The 16,342-nt window shown below is 30.5% G+C and overlaps 1 protein-coding gene across 1 annotated transcript in view; it reads left to right on the forward strand.

The window, feature by feature from the left end:
• Cpr (Cytochrome P450 reductase) overlaps window positions 1-16,342 on the forward strand; it is a 39,311-nt gene that overhangs the window by 17,098 nt on the left and 5,871 nt on the right. Inside the window, exons 3-9 of the mRNA XM_067288162.1 lie at window positions 6,946-7,000; window positions 9,632-9,760; window positions 12,061-12,210; window positions 12,285-12,409; window positions 12,492-12,680; window positions 15,566-15,679; window positions 15,762-15,880. Coding sequence (XP_067144263.1) covers window positions 6,946-7,000; window positions 9,632-9,760; window positions 12,061-12,210; window positions 12,285-12,409; window positions 12,492-12,680; window positions 15,566-15,679; window positions 15,762-15,880 — 881 coding nt within the window. The remainder of the gene's footprint in view (window positions 1-6,945; window positions 7,001-9,631; window positions 9,761-12,060; window positions 12,211-12,284; window positions 12,410-12,491; window positions 12,681-15,565; window positions 15,680-15,761; window positions 15,881-16,342) is intronic.

A 16,342-nucleotide genomic window follows, 5' to 3' on the forward strand; every position in this document is an offset into this window, starting at 1 on the left:
AGTATCATTATAGTAAGTTAAACATTTGTTATTTTTCTAGCATTTCTAATTTTTCCTCTAATTATAATTATTTTAAAAATAATTTAGACAAGTAATCATTTCAGATATATATTCATTACCAAATTTCTAACTTATGTAAATATTATGTTCACAAACTTTAATTAAATTGGAGAGTGTATATTACTTTATGTATTGTTTGTTAATATATGTATAATTAAGAGAACAATTTGAAAATATTCAAAAGAAATGGATAGTACAATAAATTGAGATTTATGATTTAAACTAAAGATTATCAATACACTTAAATATAGCAATATATATATTTCTCCCAATATTGTGTAAATTTTTGTTGTTACTTTTTAGAAATTTTAAAAGCACATAACAGTATTTGAAGAAAATGGTGGTGAAATATTATACTAGTATTAATCTGCTGTAGTAGTCTCAAACATCTATTCTTCCTTTGGCTTTCTGTCAGTGCTAAGTGGTTATAGGATAATGAGATATATTTTTTGTTCAGATCTTCTTTTCTTTGAATGACTATGCAGTTTATATTTATAATTAATCATTTATTTTGGAAACAGTGTATATTTGATGTAAACCGTTACCTGACGCCTTTGTTGGTAAAACACCCCTATAATAGGTTCCAAAGTAGCTTCTGTCAGGATGATGTGAGAGGATGTGGATGTAAGGAGGTATGTGGCAGACACAGAGACATACACAAATGTACAATTATAATTGTGTTTATTTTTAAGGAAAAATTCTTACAATTAGTTGAAGGCTGATGCTCAAAATGGGTTGGAGTTCAGGTGGGAGACAATGTGAGGATATAGATTGTTGATATTATCGCTCTTGTTGGCAGAATGAGATGAAGATACTCTGGTCTTAGGGGTAGGATGTGTGAGTTTGGGTGATTGTCAGGCCCTTGATGGTTGATAAAATGACACTGGGTGGTCTGGTCAGAAAAGCATGGTGTTTATTGGAGAAGGTAAATCTCTCTTCCTAGTTGGATCAGCAGGTGTCTGTGAGAAGTCAATGATGACATGATCTGCTGTGATGACAGTGATGACCTGAGAGGTTCTCAATGTCAATGAACATGCTTTACAATTGTGGCAACTCATCTGGAGGCTCTTGACAGCAACAAACATACTTTGCAATGGCAGTGGCTCACCCTGACTTCAAGGGTGAGTCGCTGTCCTTGAAGTCAGTGATTTGGATTGATCAAGGTCTTCCTTTTTCATTCATTGGCTCCCTCTCATTGGACTGATTACCTAATTGTCATGTAAAGTGCTTCCCTCATCTTTCTTTTGTATATTTAAACTGGAAATTGCCTGTTTTATGAATCTCAACTTTTTCATCGATCACTTTCCCAGCTCAATTTCTCACCATGACACCGTCTCTCCACTTTGGGTTAAACAAATGCATTATCTTTTACAACTGTTTTCAAAAATCACAAAAAAGGAAAGATAAAAACATAAACAAGTGAGGGGGGCTTCGGATCTCAAATTGATTTAGGGGGAAAAAAGGAGAATTAAAGTAAGTTTTAACATAAACAAGTTAATAAAAATCTTATTGACAGTTGAAACTTTGCCAATTGAAAGCAATCATGAATGCATCAACAGTTTTGCTGTCAAATCATGTTTTGTAAATGTGAATTTGGAAAGAATTAGTATGAAAACTTACTATGCTATAATGAATCACATTATTTTTCACACACACTACTTATATGTTGTAATTATTTCAAAACCTTTCTTGTAGCACAACTGATAAGTAAAATGTATATAAAAAAAATTAGAATGAATAATTAATGTAACTATATTTCTATTTCATATAAATTCTCAATAATTAAGTAATATTAATATCATGTTTATCATCATTTTTGATGATTCGATTATTTTTGTTAGTGGTGTAAGTCCAATTATGATCAATAGTGATATTATTTCTACCAGTAATGTAATCTTGAAATTTTTGAAATAGCAGATATATATATATATATATCAGTGGCGTGCCGTGACATTTGATGACAGGGAAGCTGTGTTTCTGTAAGAAGCCGACTTCCAGGGGCAATCAGTTAACTGCGCGTCAGTGATGGTCTAGGGCAGTGGTTCTTAACCTTTTTATACTCGCCGCCCACCAAATATTTCATAATTTTTTTATGACCCCCATTTTTTAATAATAATTTATATTTGATAATTTGATAATTTATCTATAATAAATTGATTTTTTTATTATTGCTTTATTTTTTATATAATAAATGTAAATCATAACTTTATTATTTCATTATCTATTTAAATAACATTCAAACTTCACAATTAAACACGAAAACTCATTAATTTTTTACAGAAAATAAAATAAGAAACACGTCGATAAATCAATCCAAAGTCGATGCTAAAACTAAACTAAAACTAAAACGCCCACTTGTCGTAAGGATTTTGCATAACTTTTGCAAAAATATTTAAATTTTCAAAGCCTACTATTTTTCCTAATTATTTTTAAAATTCCAAGCATTAATAGTTTCTTAAAATTGCTTTGGAATAAAAGAAGTAAATACTGCGGTGTAAGTAGCATATTTACATTTATTTCTTCTGTACTAACAAAGTTGTATGTAGGAAGAAATACAAAATAAATAAATAAAAACTAAATAGGAAAACTTTATCTTTCTTATTTCACTTTTCAATACGATATTCGGATTATACATCAATTTTCTTTTTATTATATTCCGAAGGAAATTTTGCATAATTTGGCGGCCCCCGGCAAACTTCTTACGGACCCCCAGGGGCCGCGGCCCCCTGTTAAGAATCACTGGTCTAGGGTCCATTCGTATTCATTTGTTCGATAAGCCAGTAAAAACTGTAGACTTCTCTAAATGTATTTTTACTATCACAATTACATTCCGAATCGCTAGCCACGATATAAGGGCTAAAATTAAAAATAAATTATAAAAACTTACTCGGTGAAATAAAATGTGCGATGGATTTACATACCTGGTACAATGTATTGTTCGATTGTATTAATGTACTTTTAAAGAAAATTATAATTAAAATATAGCTTTGTAAAGAAACGTACATAAAAATAACATAAAATAGTCTTTACTTTTTAAATCTTAAAACAATCCACTTAGTCAAATATCTCGATACGAGTAGCTAATGGATGGAACTAGTGCCGGTCCAGGTAGGTGTGTAGTGAGTGTGTGCGTGCCAAATCCCGAGGGTGCCGATACCGGTCAATGTCAAATGCCTCTTTTGTCGCATCACTAGTATATCTCAAAGGACGCCACAGGGCTGTTGTAAATTTTAAACGTTTCTCACCGTAGCTGTAAAAATCTAACTATGTTAAACTTAATAGTCATTCGTTTTCTAACTAATTCGTTTTAATACCAGGTGTACACGGAAATCAGTTTCCCACTGTACTGAGCGAGTGATTGGTTCTGTTAAGCTTTTGTTGAAGTAAAATTCTGGCTCTTTCAACAGGGTTTTATTTATGTCCCCATTCCCTAATCTCTTAATTATTTACTCACTTCTTAAGTAGAAATAAGTCGAAACCGGTTACTTTGTACCTGAATATCTGTAGTCTTGGGAAAACAGTGGAAAGACAAATTTTTATGACAACGGATATATAAATCGTAAATTTAAGGAAAATAAATTCTAGAGCTTTTTTTTTGTACCATTGTATGTACTGTACGTCTCATTCATTAAATTTGGTTGTAAATGATGCTGCCAAAGTAACAGTTAATTTTTAACACTGTACTAGAATTGTACACGTTTTTTCTGCATCCCCTTACAGATGGGACGTACTAAATCGTAATATTACCGGTTTAACATCGAAATCCGTAAGTAATATAAGATGGGAAAGCGGAATAAACGCAGAATAAATATATCAAATATTTTAATGGAGTTTTTTTAAACTCCCGTCAACTATACAGAACTATCATAAAAACGTGCCAGTAAACTCCTATCGGTTGGGTTGTTATAAATCTAGTCTAGGGTGGGCAACCCTTTTTATAACACGGGCCAGAATAAATTTTACGTTTTTTTCCGCGCCGTAGTAGTTAATTGACGCCTTCTTGTGACTCGTAATTTTTTTAGTCTGCAAATATGAAATAAATAAATAAAAAGTTAATTACTACATTTATTTCTCTTATCGTTTTCGAAAATTACAAAGAATTGGAAAATTAACTATTAATTAGTTATTTTTCCAATTTAATAATCTATTAAAGATCTCGCGGGCCAGATAGAAACTTTTCGCCAGCCGTAGCTGGCCCGCGGGTTGCCCGCCGTTGATCTGGTCTGCTCGTGATTCACATAATCGGGCGAGAGTGGCCGAATATCTAGCAGGCGGCTAACAGCCCACAACCGCTCCGGGATATAAAGTCGCGTACTCTTTACGCGTGTGTCGCTTCTACCAGCTAAACCGTGACGTTTGTGCTATGTAAAGCGCATGCGCCAATGCCTATAATCTGGCTGCTTGGAAGTTGACAGGCAGGCGGATAACAGCCCACAACCGCTCCGGGATATAAAGCTGTACTCTTTACGAGTGTGTCGCTTCTACCAGCTAAACCGGGTGAGGTTGGTGCACTGTAAACCGCGTGTGCTAATGCCTATATAATCTGACTGATTGGAGACTGACCCGGTTTCGACATTCCTTCCGCCACCGAATTATTCGAATATACAATAGCAATCTTATCGTTTTTTTTCACATGTAGTATAGAAATTTGTAAAAGATACATAATGCAGTTATAATAAAATATTAATTTTAATTAATTCAAAGTACATTAAAATATGAAAATTTATATTTTATAAAATTCAAGGGAAGGTCATTGGAAGGTGGAATCGGCGCTTCCATCGCTTCCAATGACGGCACGCCACTGATATATATATTCTTTCCAAATCCTATATATATATATATATCAGCTATTTCAAAAATAAATAGCTATTTTCAATCAAAAAACATTATTATACTAATACTTACCAGTATTTTTGAGAACATCCAAATGCAAACTGTAATACAAACTGTCCTTAGTCTGTGGGCACCTTAAAACTTCAATTATGTAAATTCTATTCTACCCAAGATAAAATTATCTGGCTGCTTGGAAGTTGACAGGCAGGCGGATAACAGCCCACAACCGCTCCGGGATATAAAGCTGTACTCTTTACGAGTGTGCCCGCCGTTGATCTGGTCTGCTCGTGATTCATTGCCCGCCGTTTTTTTCCTACAAAACATTTCCTACAAAACATGAAGAATGCTTCTACTTCCCATCAAATGTGAGCAAGATGTTGGATTTCATTGCTGTAGCAACTGTTACTATCCACATTTTAAAACAAGACAACTATAACTAGGTTATCAGCTCCAACCGTACATCTCACTTTTTCTACTTTTTATCTATTAAAAAAAATAAATAAATAAGTAAAATCAGCAAAAGTTTAAAAATTTTTAAGCTTGATAGTCTAAGGATTTTTCCCCCCACTCTTTCTGCCATGTGGGCACTAAGGAAACCATTTTAATCATATCCATCCTGGGTTTGGCCAGGACCAGAATGGAGGCATTTGAATGACGAGGGACTGGGCTCGGTGCATTTGGAATAAATTACCTAAAAAATTCCTGGGATTGCCTGCAGGATTTGATCCTGGGTCTCCTAGAGTGATAGGCCAACATCTTAATCACCTTGGATCCAGTGTTTCTTCTTGTAATGTTATATTAAATGTTTTAAAAAAAATGGAATCAGTAAATGTAAACTCACGCTAAAGTTGTATATTCTTCTGATAAATATCACTGAGTTCAGCGTTAAAGTAAAGTTTTCTTTATGCTGCAAGCACTTTCGACGAAGTTATGTTCGTCGTTCTCAGGTGAAAAAGAAAAAGAAAAGAACAAAATTTGAAAGTGGCATGTGCCGAGTGTTCCAAGCAGACAATGGAAAAAGTTTCGTTGGCGAAATTTTAAAAATAGATTTTTAGCGTCAAAAGTGCTTGCAGCATAAAGAAAACTTTAACGCTGAACTCAGTGATATTTATCAGAAGAAAATGGAATCAAAAATTTAATTTTATTATGAATAAAATTTTATCAAATCCTTAAGGAAAAATTTAAGGAAGTAGATTTTTACGCTGCTTTTCAATAATTAGCAATTCAACAAATAATTTTGTTAAGTATTGACACAGCATTTTTAATCAAAAATTATATCTGTAAATAAAGAAATCACTGAATATATTGTAAAGTTTGTGTAGTAATTAATTAGCAAGCTTATTATTCTCTGTTGCAATGTATGAATTAATAATAATGTTTAGGTAATAGCTCTTAATATTGAGGCTTGACCTGCATTTTGTATGTTCCCCAAAATATTACTTAGCAATTTGCATGAATTTTTGTTAAAATTATTTAATGACCTGTTGCTATTTCTTTGTACATATCCAGAATAAGATGGAAAAGTTTCCAAGTAGGTTTTTCTCTTATCTGAAGACTGTTTAAAAACATTAAGACAGAGTTCTTGAATGTCTTTTATTCATCTTTTTTCTATTAGTTTAAAGATTAAATGCAGATAAGCAATAAACTACAAAAACTAAGGTAAAAACATTTGTTTTTATGTAGTTTATTGCTGGATATTGGTTGTATGTGTAGTGTTTAATCACATATACACAGTTTGAGTAGTTGGATTAAATTGAAAAATTTACTTAAATATGGATCTGGAATTCTTTCTTCTGTGCAATAATCTGACAATATCTGACAATATCTATACAAAATATTAGCAATAAGTTCCTACATTGTTCAGTTTTTATTTTAGAAGACTTCAACTTTAATTTTAACTTCTTCCAGCTTGGCTGAATTATTTTCAGCAAATAGTGGGTTGACTGGATTCACATTATTAACATTGTTTTTTCTTAATAGTAATTGTGTAACAATTGCAGTTAAATCTGAATTATAATTTTGTGAAATGTAAATATCAATTATTATTTTCAGACCAACGATGATGAGAATGGATGAATCAAGTTTCATTAGCAAAATGAAATCTTCAGTAAGTTTGTTTATTTATAAACTTTCCTTGATGAGTTTTTCCAATTTCATAAATATTAATCATTATGCTTTAATTAATTTTCATAATCTTAAAATGTTATGTAAATTTCATTTTCTTTCAGTATTCTTGTAGCTCTTCACTTTATTAGATCTTTATAGACACGAGTCTTATAAATGTTTACCTATTTAATATATATGCTCTTGCCATTTATTGGTATTATATAAATAATTTAATTTGTTTGTTGGAAAATATATTTACTAAATTTAATCTGCAGAAAGGATATATAAGAATATGTATAGGTTATACACCTTATATGAATAGTAGACTATATAATATAATGTTTAAGTCATGATGTTTGCTTAATGGCATAGTTCTTAGAATGTATTCCCTTCATTAAATGACACACATACAGATTGTCCAAAATTTAAATTTTATAAAAATAGTAACAATTCAAACAAATAGTTACATAATCGACAATCACTTGACACACAAACAAGGTACAGACCTCTTTTGTCCTTTCTTTGTATGTTATATTAAAGAGTTTAAAAAATAATTAAAAAAATCCTTAAAAAAGTTAAAAATTGTGGATATAGTGTTGAAATTAACAGAAATTAGGTATATTTATTTGAAATATTAATTGTTATTACAGTATTAATATATTATATATATTTTTTATTCAAATATATTTGGGTTTGCCATTAAGATACTTTATATAGAATTATTAGCTTTGAATAAACAAAGGAAAAATGCATTTTAAATAAGAATAAAGATATGGTTTGTTAGGCCAGTGATATTCAAACTGTGGTTTGCAAACAGTTTATTATTATACTGTGACAAGATTTCACTTAAAATTTCAGTTTTATGTATTATGTTTATAAAAACTATTTAAAAACATCCTTAAAAATATTTTCATAATTTTTGTCTTTCTTTGTAATTTAAATGTTTACTGTTAGGTAGCCTGGTAATAAAAATTTGCCCAGGCAGTTATTTGAAAACTGCCCACAAATCCATTTTTTCAAAATTTACAACTTTGAAATCAAGTTTTTTGTTGTAGTTTTCTTACTAACATGGTCTAAAAGTTCAATTTAAAAAACTCATTTGAGCAACATTTAAAATAATCCCTTTTATAACCAATTCAATTTCATGAAATTAGTTCTTGAGGGATTGGAATGAAAAAAAAAACTGGTCCATGAACACAAAGTTCAAGAAGCACTGCATTAGTAATAGTTTCCTTTACTTAAAAAAAAATAAATAAACTGAATTTAAACATGTCAAATTGATTATTATTAATTTTATAAATTTAACATACAGTATTAAAAAAGCTTTTTAAACATGCATGTACAGTGGAACCTCGCTTAACGAGCACCTTGCATAATGAGTGTTTCACGTAATGAGCAAATCAAACTTTTAAAAAATGACTCGCTTAACGAGCAAAGTTTTGCATAATGAGTGACGAGGAGAGGGGAAAGTCCTGGATTGTGGGCATGCTCCATCATGCTATTATCTACGATTTTTTTTTTTCTGCAAATTGAATTTGCATTCTAGGTTGGTTCATTCCATGCTAGAAGAAAAGATGATGATGATTCACTCTCCTTAACAATGTATATTGTATAATTTTCTTTGAATAAACATTATACATAAAATACCATATTTACTCGCATATAAGACGATCTCGCATATAGGACGAGGTGTGACTTTAAAGATCAAAATAAAGAAAATTAGATTTATTAATACAATTCTAATTTTATTTCGTTTAATCCCAAATAAATTATCATCAAATGCACGTATTAAGGCAAACAAACATGTTTTCTTGACGCTATCACTTTTGTCTACTCAGACCTGCCCTCTGAAGCTGCATTACAATTCTTTTCTTTTTCACTCTTACTCCACAAAGCGTCATTCTCTGATCGAGTGAATTTAAAATGCAGTATTTCTTGAATGACTGCTATCAGCTTTTGAAGATTGCTTTTCCACGCACCTGATATCCATGTAGCAAAACCAAAAGATTATAATGCACATGACAGGAAAAAGTTTATTTTTAATGATTCAGAATGTACAAATATTCATTAAGAATACCAATTTAACAAATATGAAATAACTACATTTATAATCATTGTTAAGTGACCAGCTATTTTTGGATCATCTCTTTAAAAGCAACATTCACCTTCACCTCAATAGCACCCTGCTATAATGGCAGCATGAACTATACACAGTTCACAAAAATTATTGCATATAGGAAATTGCGCATATAGGATGACCAAGGTTTTCAAAGCAGTGAAAAATGAATAAAAACCTCATCTTATATGCAAGTAAATACGGTATTTGAGTATTTTTTTCCGGCATGGTATACATCATCATATTTTGCATTAATTTCTATGGGAAAAATTGTTTTGTTTAACGAATATTTCACATTACGAGTAAGGTTCTGGAACAAATTATGCTTGTTAAGCGAGATTCCACTGTATTGGTCTGTAGTCCTTTTTTCACTTCCTGTTCTTTATACATAATCATGCTAATCCAAACATTCTTGTGTGATAATCACAGTAGTTCAGATTAGTGAGCATGTGCTGTATTTTATATTTTTCACTAGTAAATTATTCTCTGCATATTAATATCTAATTTTTCTTCTAGGGTCGTAACATTGTGGTATTCTATGGATCTCAGACAGGAACAGCAGAAGAATTTGCTGCTCGTCTGGCAAAAGAAGCACATCGCTACGGAATGAAAGCTATGGTGGCCGATCCTGAAGAATGTGATATGGTTAGTTGCAAAATGTGTTTTATTATATTATATACTGTATTTTATGGACTATAAGACGCACCTGCATTTTGGAGGCAATTTTTCGAAGAAAAAAGTGCATCTTATAGTCCATAAAATACGGTAATAAAATTATAACATTTATTACCAGCAATTTTTAACAATTCAGTTAGATTTCAGTTCAAAATTCTTTTTTAATGCTGCTCTATGATTTCCGAGAAATAATTTGCATCTTAAAGATTACTGATTTATGACTTAAAGCTATTACAGCGACTTTTAAGCTGAAGCAGAAAGTAAAAGAAGTGAGGAATTATGAAAAGTAGCAGTTAATAAGCAGATTCTAATGCACATATATAGAATACAATTAACATTTTTAGAAATCATACATTAGTAATAATGTTATGTTTTGTGAAACTGCTTTATCAGAATTATCATATCCTTAAGATATTTTAATTTAGTTTAGTTTTGATTAAGTTATCAATTATCACCTTCAGGTAAATAATACAAAAGTCGGCTTACATATGCCTATTTGCCTGAATATTTTGCTTAGGAGTTACAAGTTCACTGACCTTATTACTGGTAAAACAATGAATTTTTAAAATGTTATCAGTTTATAGGAAATTACCAGCAATTTTTAAATTTTGACTCCAAATGTAAAAATTAGTGGCACTAGCAATTGTTTAGTTGCCAACTCAATGACAAATCAGCAACTAAACTATCTTTGGTGCTCTATGGTCAATTTAATTCTCTTTTTTTCTGTTCTGGAAAGCAAAATTGCTTTCCAGAACAGAAAAAAAGAAAAATAGAGCTTTCTGTTGTTTTTTAGTTGCCACAAGTAAAAAGTGGATAGCATGAATGCACATCCAGATAAATGTATTCCATTTTGTCAACTAGAATTACTATTGAACTTTAGACATTACATGTTAAGAAACAAATTGCCAAACTATCCAGCATAATGCTGTAATACGATACTTCAAAAGTTTTAAATCATTATTTTACAGTTCTTTACAAGATAAATGACAAACTATTTTTATGGTTTAAATAAAACCATTTCATACTTATGTCTTTCATATATAAAAATATATATGAAAATGTATACAAATTAATATTTGGCTTCAAAACTTATGTATTGTACCTATCTATTTTTTACTGATTTTACCAGTAAAAAATATCAAATTACCAGTATATTTTACCAATTTATTTTTTTAAACCTGTTTACCAGTGATACATTCCCTAATGTGGCTGATAATGCACAATCATAATTAGTCTTAACAATTAAATTTTAACATTCAAAGCACTCATTGTTTACAAATATAAACACCAACCGAAATCTGGTATATGGCAAATAGATACTCATAACTGCCGTAAATAATCGGGCTATAATTTGGAAATAATGATTTTTGAATTACAAATGAATTTGACACTAGAGGGGAGTGTTAGGAGCTATCTCATATTAAAATTAATAATTATAATATTTAATTAAATAATTTAGATTAAACTGGAAGAAAACAATCAGCCCGAAGTGGTACTCGAACCCACAACTTTCGCTTACCGTGTGAATGTGTTACCAGTTATGCTACCCAGATCTCCGGTCCGATCCCATCTTCCAGTATATATATATAAGCATAAGATATAACCATTGTCCATTATATCACTCATTATTTGCTTGCAATATAGTAGTTATAAGTGAAATAAGTAATTTTAATTCTGATGAATTACTATTAAGAAATGCATAACTTGAAGATTCATTCATTGTTTTAATATGATTTTTAATGTCACAACGAACAAACTCAGAATTTTCACTAATTATGGTCTTTATTTATTCACTCCAGTTATTGTTATCACTCTGTCAGTCATCATCAGTATAAGCAAGTCCCAAAGCAATCAAATAAGTGGATTATATATATTATGTATATACATAGCAGAAAGGTTTTATTTGCAGATGTTTTCTGCATAAAAGAATTTTAAAAATTTTTGCTTTAACCATCTTTAAGTCTCTTTAAATTAATAAAAGTTTGTATATTCTAATAAATATTAGGATGTTAAAAATTGGAAAAATTTATCATCATATTGTCAATTAATTTGAAATCATCTTAAAGCAATACATTGTCATAATTAATTAATATACATTCAATAAATTTCTCTATAACAAAGTAGAATTCTAAATATTTCTGTGCATCCGAGATGTAATTTTACAACTTTCCAAAAACATGAAAATAATTAACTATGTTCTTATTTTCAGACTGTTTCATCCAGTTTAATTTATTTTACTTCTAATAATTTTATATTTTTATATTTTACAGGAAGACTTAACAAAATTGTCAGATATTGAAAATTCTCTTGCTATATTTTGTATGGCAACTTATGGAGAAGGAGATCCTACAGATAATGCCCAAGAATTTTATCAATGGTTACAAACTGGAGATGCAGATTTATCGGGCATTCGTTATGCGGTTAATATTTAAATTATACTGACTAATTGAATTTTTACTGTGAAGATCATTGTCTAAATTAAATTTCTAAATAGGTATTTGGACTTGGTAACAAAACTTACGAACATTACAATTCCATGGGAATTTATGTCGATCGCAGATTTGAAGAATTGGGAGCCACCAGAGTGGTTGATCTAGGACTGGGTGACGATGATGCCAAGTAAATAGCTATATAATTATAATATGAGTAAATTAAAAGGTGTACATTTTTAATTAATTTTAATTAAAAAATATTATTTCAGTATTGAAGAAGATTTCATTACTTGGAAAGAAAAATTCTGGACAGGAGTTTGTGAATACTTCCATATTGAAAAAACTGGTGATGATACTACTCTAAGACAGTATGAACTTATTGTTCATGATGATTTGCCTAAAGAGAAAATCTTTCATGGTGAAATTACTAGGTTGGGATCATTCAATATTCAAAAACCGTAAGTATTTAAAATGTCTGTATAAAACAATAAGATAATAAAGGGATATTATGTACATAAGTCATATTTGAAGTACAGTAGAGCATCGATTATCTGATCCCCGATCAACCGTCACATCAGTTAACTGACCGCGTTTTTGTCGGCTAGTGATGTGGTGCTACAATATTTAGCTATGTCTTGGCTACTTTAATATTATTTTTGCGTGTTTTAGCCAGTAACACTGGCTCGACCATGATAGGGAGGCCAGTATTTATTTTGTGCAAAATAAAGAAATAATTTTTAATGATACAATAGTGACGATTATTATTTTTTTTTTAAAAATTGTTAGGCTTAACATCAATGATAATGCAACGTGAAGTAAGTTAATAGCAATATACTAATATACTAATTACATGGGATATACTAATATATTATTAGTATAATATATTAATGTATTTTTTCATACTTTTCGGTTATCTGACCAACTCCAGTCTCCAATTGAGTTGGATAATCGATGCTCTACTGTACTTTGTATTCTAAACAAAAAAAATATACATTCAAACTTGATTAGAAGATGAGTCTTGCTAGATAAACATACAGTACTATTATGAACTGTGTACTATAATTCTTAGTTACTATACAAAAATATAGATAAACATTGCTCCAGACTATATTTTGCTTCTGCTACATATTAGCTAACTACAGGTGCATGAGAGTATAGGTAATTGGTAGTGGGCTATTCAATGCCATAGTCCTCAGCTCTTCCATAGAGCCAAATCCCATTTCAGTTCCAGTGAAAGATAGTGGCTCAGTTTAAATTTACAAACTTTCATAGGAGCCAACAAGATAGGATTTGGCCTGATGAAAGAGGAATCTGGATGCATTTAAGATTTCTGTAAAGCAATTACTATATTTATTTACAATAGTTGCATTACAATACTTACAGATAATGTTAAATTAATTTACACAAAATCTAACATAAGTAACGGGTCTTTCAACAAGAGGTATTATTTTAAATTTCATGCCATTTTTCAACTGTCAACATACAACTGTTATTGTGGTAACATTTGACAATTAAAAACTAGGTTTTCAGATATGGATCGATATACACTTGCACAATGCAATGAAATAGTGAAAATTCACTACAAAAATGGTGAAAATATTGCAGAGACGGTTTGTAAAGTTTGTACTGCTTTTGGTCAAGCGCCTTCTCACACATCTATAGCGAGTTTAATCAATAAATTTGAACATCTTGGACAAGTTAGTGATGTGAAGACTCCAATTTGTGCTCGTCTAGCCAGGTCGCTGCAAATATTGCTGCTGTAGCTGAATGTGTGGCTGAAAATCAAGGTTTGTTCATTTTGAGACAGTCACAAACCAGTTTGCACTGCATTTTGCATAAATATCTTGGCCTATATGCTTATAAGTTGCAGTTGACACAAGAATTGAAGCCAGTAGGTCATGCAAAATGTCGTACATTCGCTGATTGGGTGCTGGAAATGCACGAACAAGATCATGATTTTTTAAACAAAATTATTCTGAGTGATGAGGCTCATTTTCATCTATCTATGTACGAAAACACGAGAAATAGTCAAACAACCTCTCCACCACAAGTGAGTTTTTGGGCAGGCGGTGTAATTGGGCCATACTTTTTTGAAAATACTGCTGGTTCCACCATTACAGTGAATCGATTGTGTTACTGAATGATGTTGACCAGCTTTTTTGGCCTAAAATTGATGCTATGGATGCGGATGACGTTTATTTTCAGCAGGACAGTGCCACCTGCCCCACAGCTTGTGAAACAATGGCTCTATTGCGTGAAAAATTCCCTGAACGTGTGATTTCTCGAAATGGAGACTTCAATTGGTCACCGAGATCGTGCAATTTAACACCATTAGACTTTTTTCTTTGGGGCTATGTTAAAGATAAAGTCTATGCCAATGCTCCAGCAATGATTCAAGCACTCAAAAGACAATATTACAGCTGCTATTGGCGAAATACAACCGCTATTATGTGAAAACGTGATGAAAAATTTTATCAAAAGAATGACTGTTTGTAAGAAGAACCAAGGCAGACATTGTGTTCCATTACTAACCTCAGAGTTTGTACTTTGGATTAAAATAAAAATATCACTTTTCACAAAAATGTTTTTTTCTGTTGATTTAAAATGACACCTCTTGTTGAAAGACCCTGTATATGATCTAGTTTTGAGGCACTACAGTTGACAGTGAATGTAGTGATTTCCAGTTACATGGAGTTTGGTCTCTGCAGTATGCATAGCACTACTTTTCTTTAACATTTCAGATAATTGAATTTCCTCTGTAATTTTTTCAATTCTAAGACACAGAATTCAATTTCAAACTTGTAGTAAGATTTTTTAGATGGGGAAATTTTTAAGTAATCAATTTTATTAAGTTTGTATTATTTCTTTAATTTGTTACTTAACAAATGTTACCCATTTCATGGTATTTGTATGTACAGAAAAGCATGGAAACAAGCTATCAATGATTATTTATTTTAATGCTGCATCATAATGTCTCAAAGACTGTTTGAATTAAATACTCATAACCAATAAAGATGCATCTCTGTTTTGGACAAGTAAAAATGGGGTAAAGAAAGATTTTATGATGATGAAATATGGTATATGTTAACTCGGAATTTTAGTAACTAGACATTAAATCAATTTAATATTTATGGCTACTTAAGTTGCCAACATCAGGTTCAGAACATGAATTTTATTCTATTTAAATCTTATATTACAAAACCTGATAGTTAACCAACCAAATTGCCAATTATTGTGTAAATTAACGATTTTTCAACTTAATATTACAAGCAGAAGTTACACAAAAAACCCATACAAACTTAGTTTAATTTTTAATTGATTTCTTTCCATGTATATTTTGCAGGCCATTTGATGCTAAAAATCCTTATTTGTCTACTGTAACTGTGAACAGAGAATTGTATAAAGGAGACAGATCATGTATGCATATTGAACTTGATATAGGTGATGGAAAATTCAGGTAATAAAGTCAAACAATGATGATTACTTATTGTCATTCTTTAAAACAAAATAAATTTCAAAATATATGATTATTATTATAGGTATGATGCAGGTGACCATGTTGCAGTTTATCCAACTAATGATCCATCCTTGGTAGAAAAACTTGGAAATCTGTTAAATGTAGATCTGAATACAATTATTACTTTAAAAAATTTAGATGGTAAGTTAATTTCTAAAATATTTTTACATTTGTATGGATTGAAATTTTCAAGTATAATTTACAAATAAGCTTACTAAAATTATTTTATATAAAAAAATATATCATTAAGTTAATTGATTACTGTTATAATGAATTCGAAAAATATCAATATTCTTAAATTTTACAACACTCTTTGATGTTTCTGCTAATCTAAGAACAGGTAATTTCAATATTTATAAGTCAATAAAATACAATAATAAAGGTTTGTAATTTGAAATAAAAGAATTTTCACAAAATAAAAATGTGTATTTTTCATCCCTATATAATCTTCAAATATATTTAAGTATAGTATATTCTTACTAATTCCAACTGATTTGTTAATACTGTCTTTGGTTAGAATGTAACATTGTTTTGAAGCATCCTAATATGGAAGTAACTTATGCCAAATTTGTACTGAGAGGTAGTTCTTTGTAGTTTTCCATT

Source organism: Centruroides vittatus, unplaced genomic scaffold (genome assembly GCF_030686945.1).
Source record: "Centruroides vittatus isolate TY-2023 unplaced genomic scaffold, ASM3068694v2 scaffold_769, whole genome shotgun sequence".
NCBI classification, from domain to species: Eukaryota; Metazoa; Arthropoda; class Arachnida; order Scorpiones; family Buthidae; genus Centruroides; species Centruroides vittatus.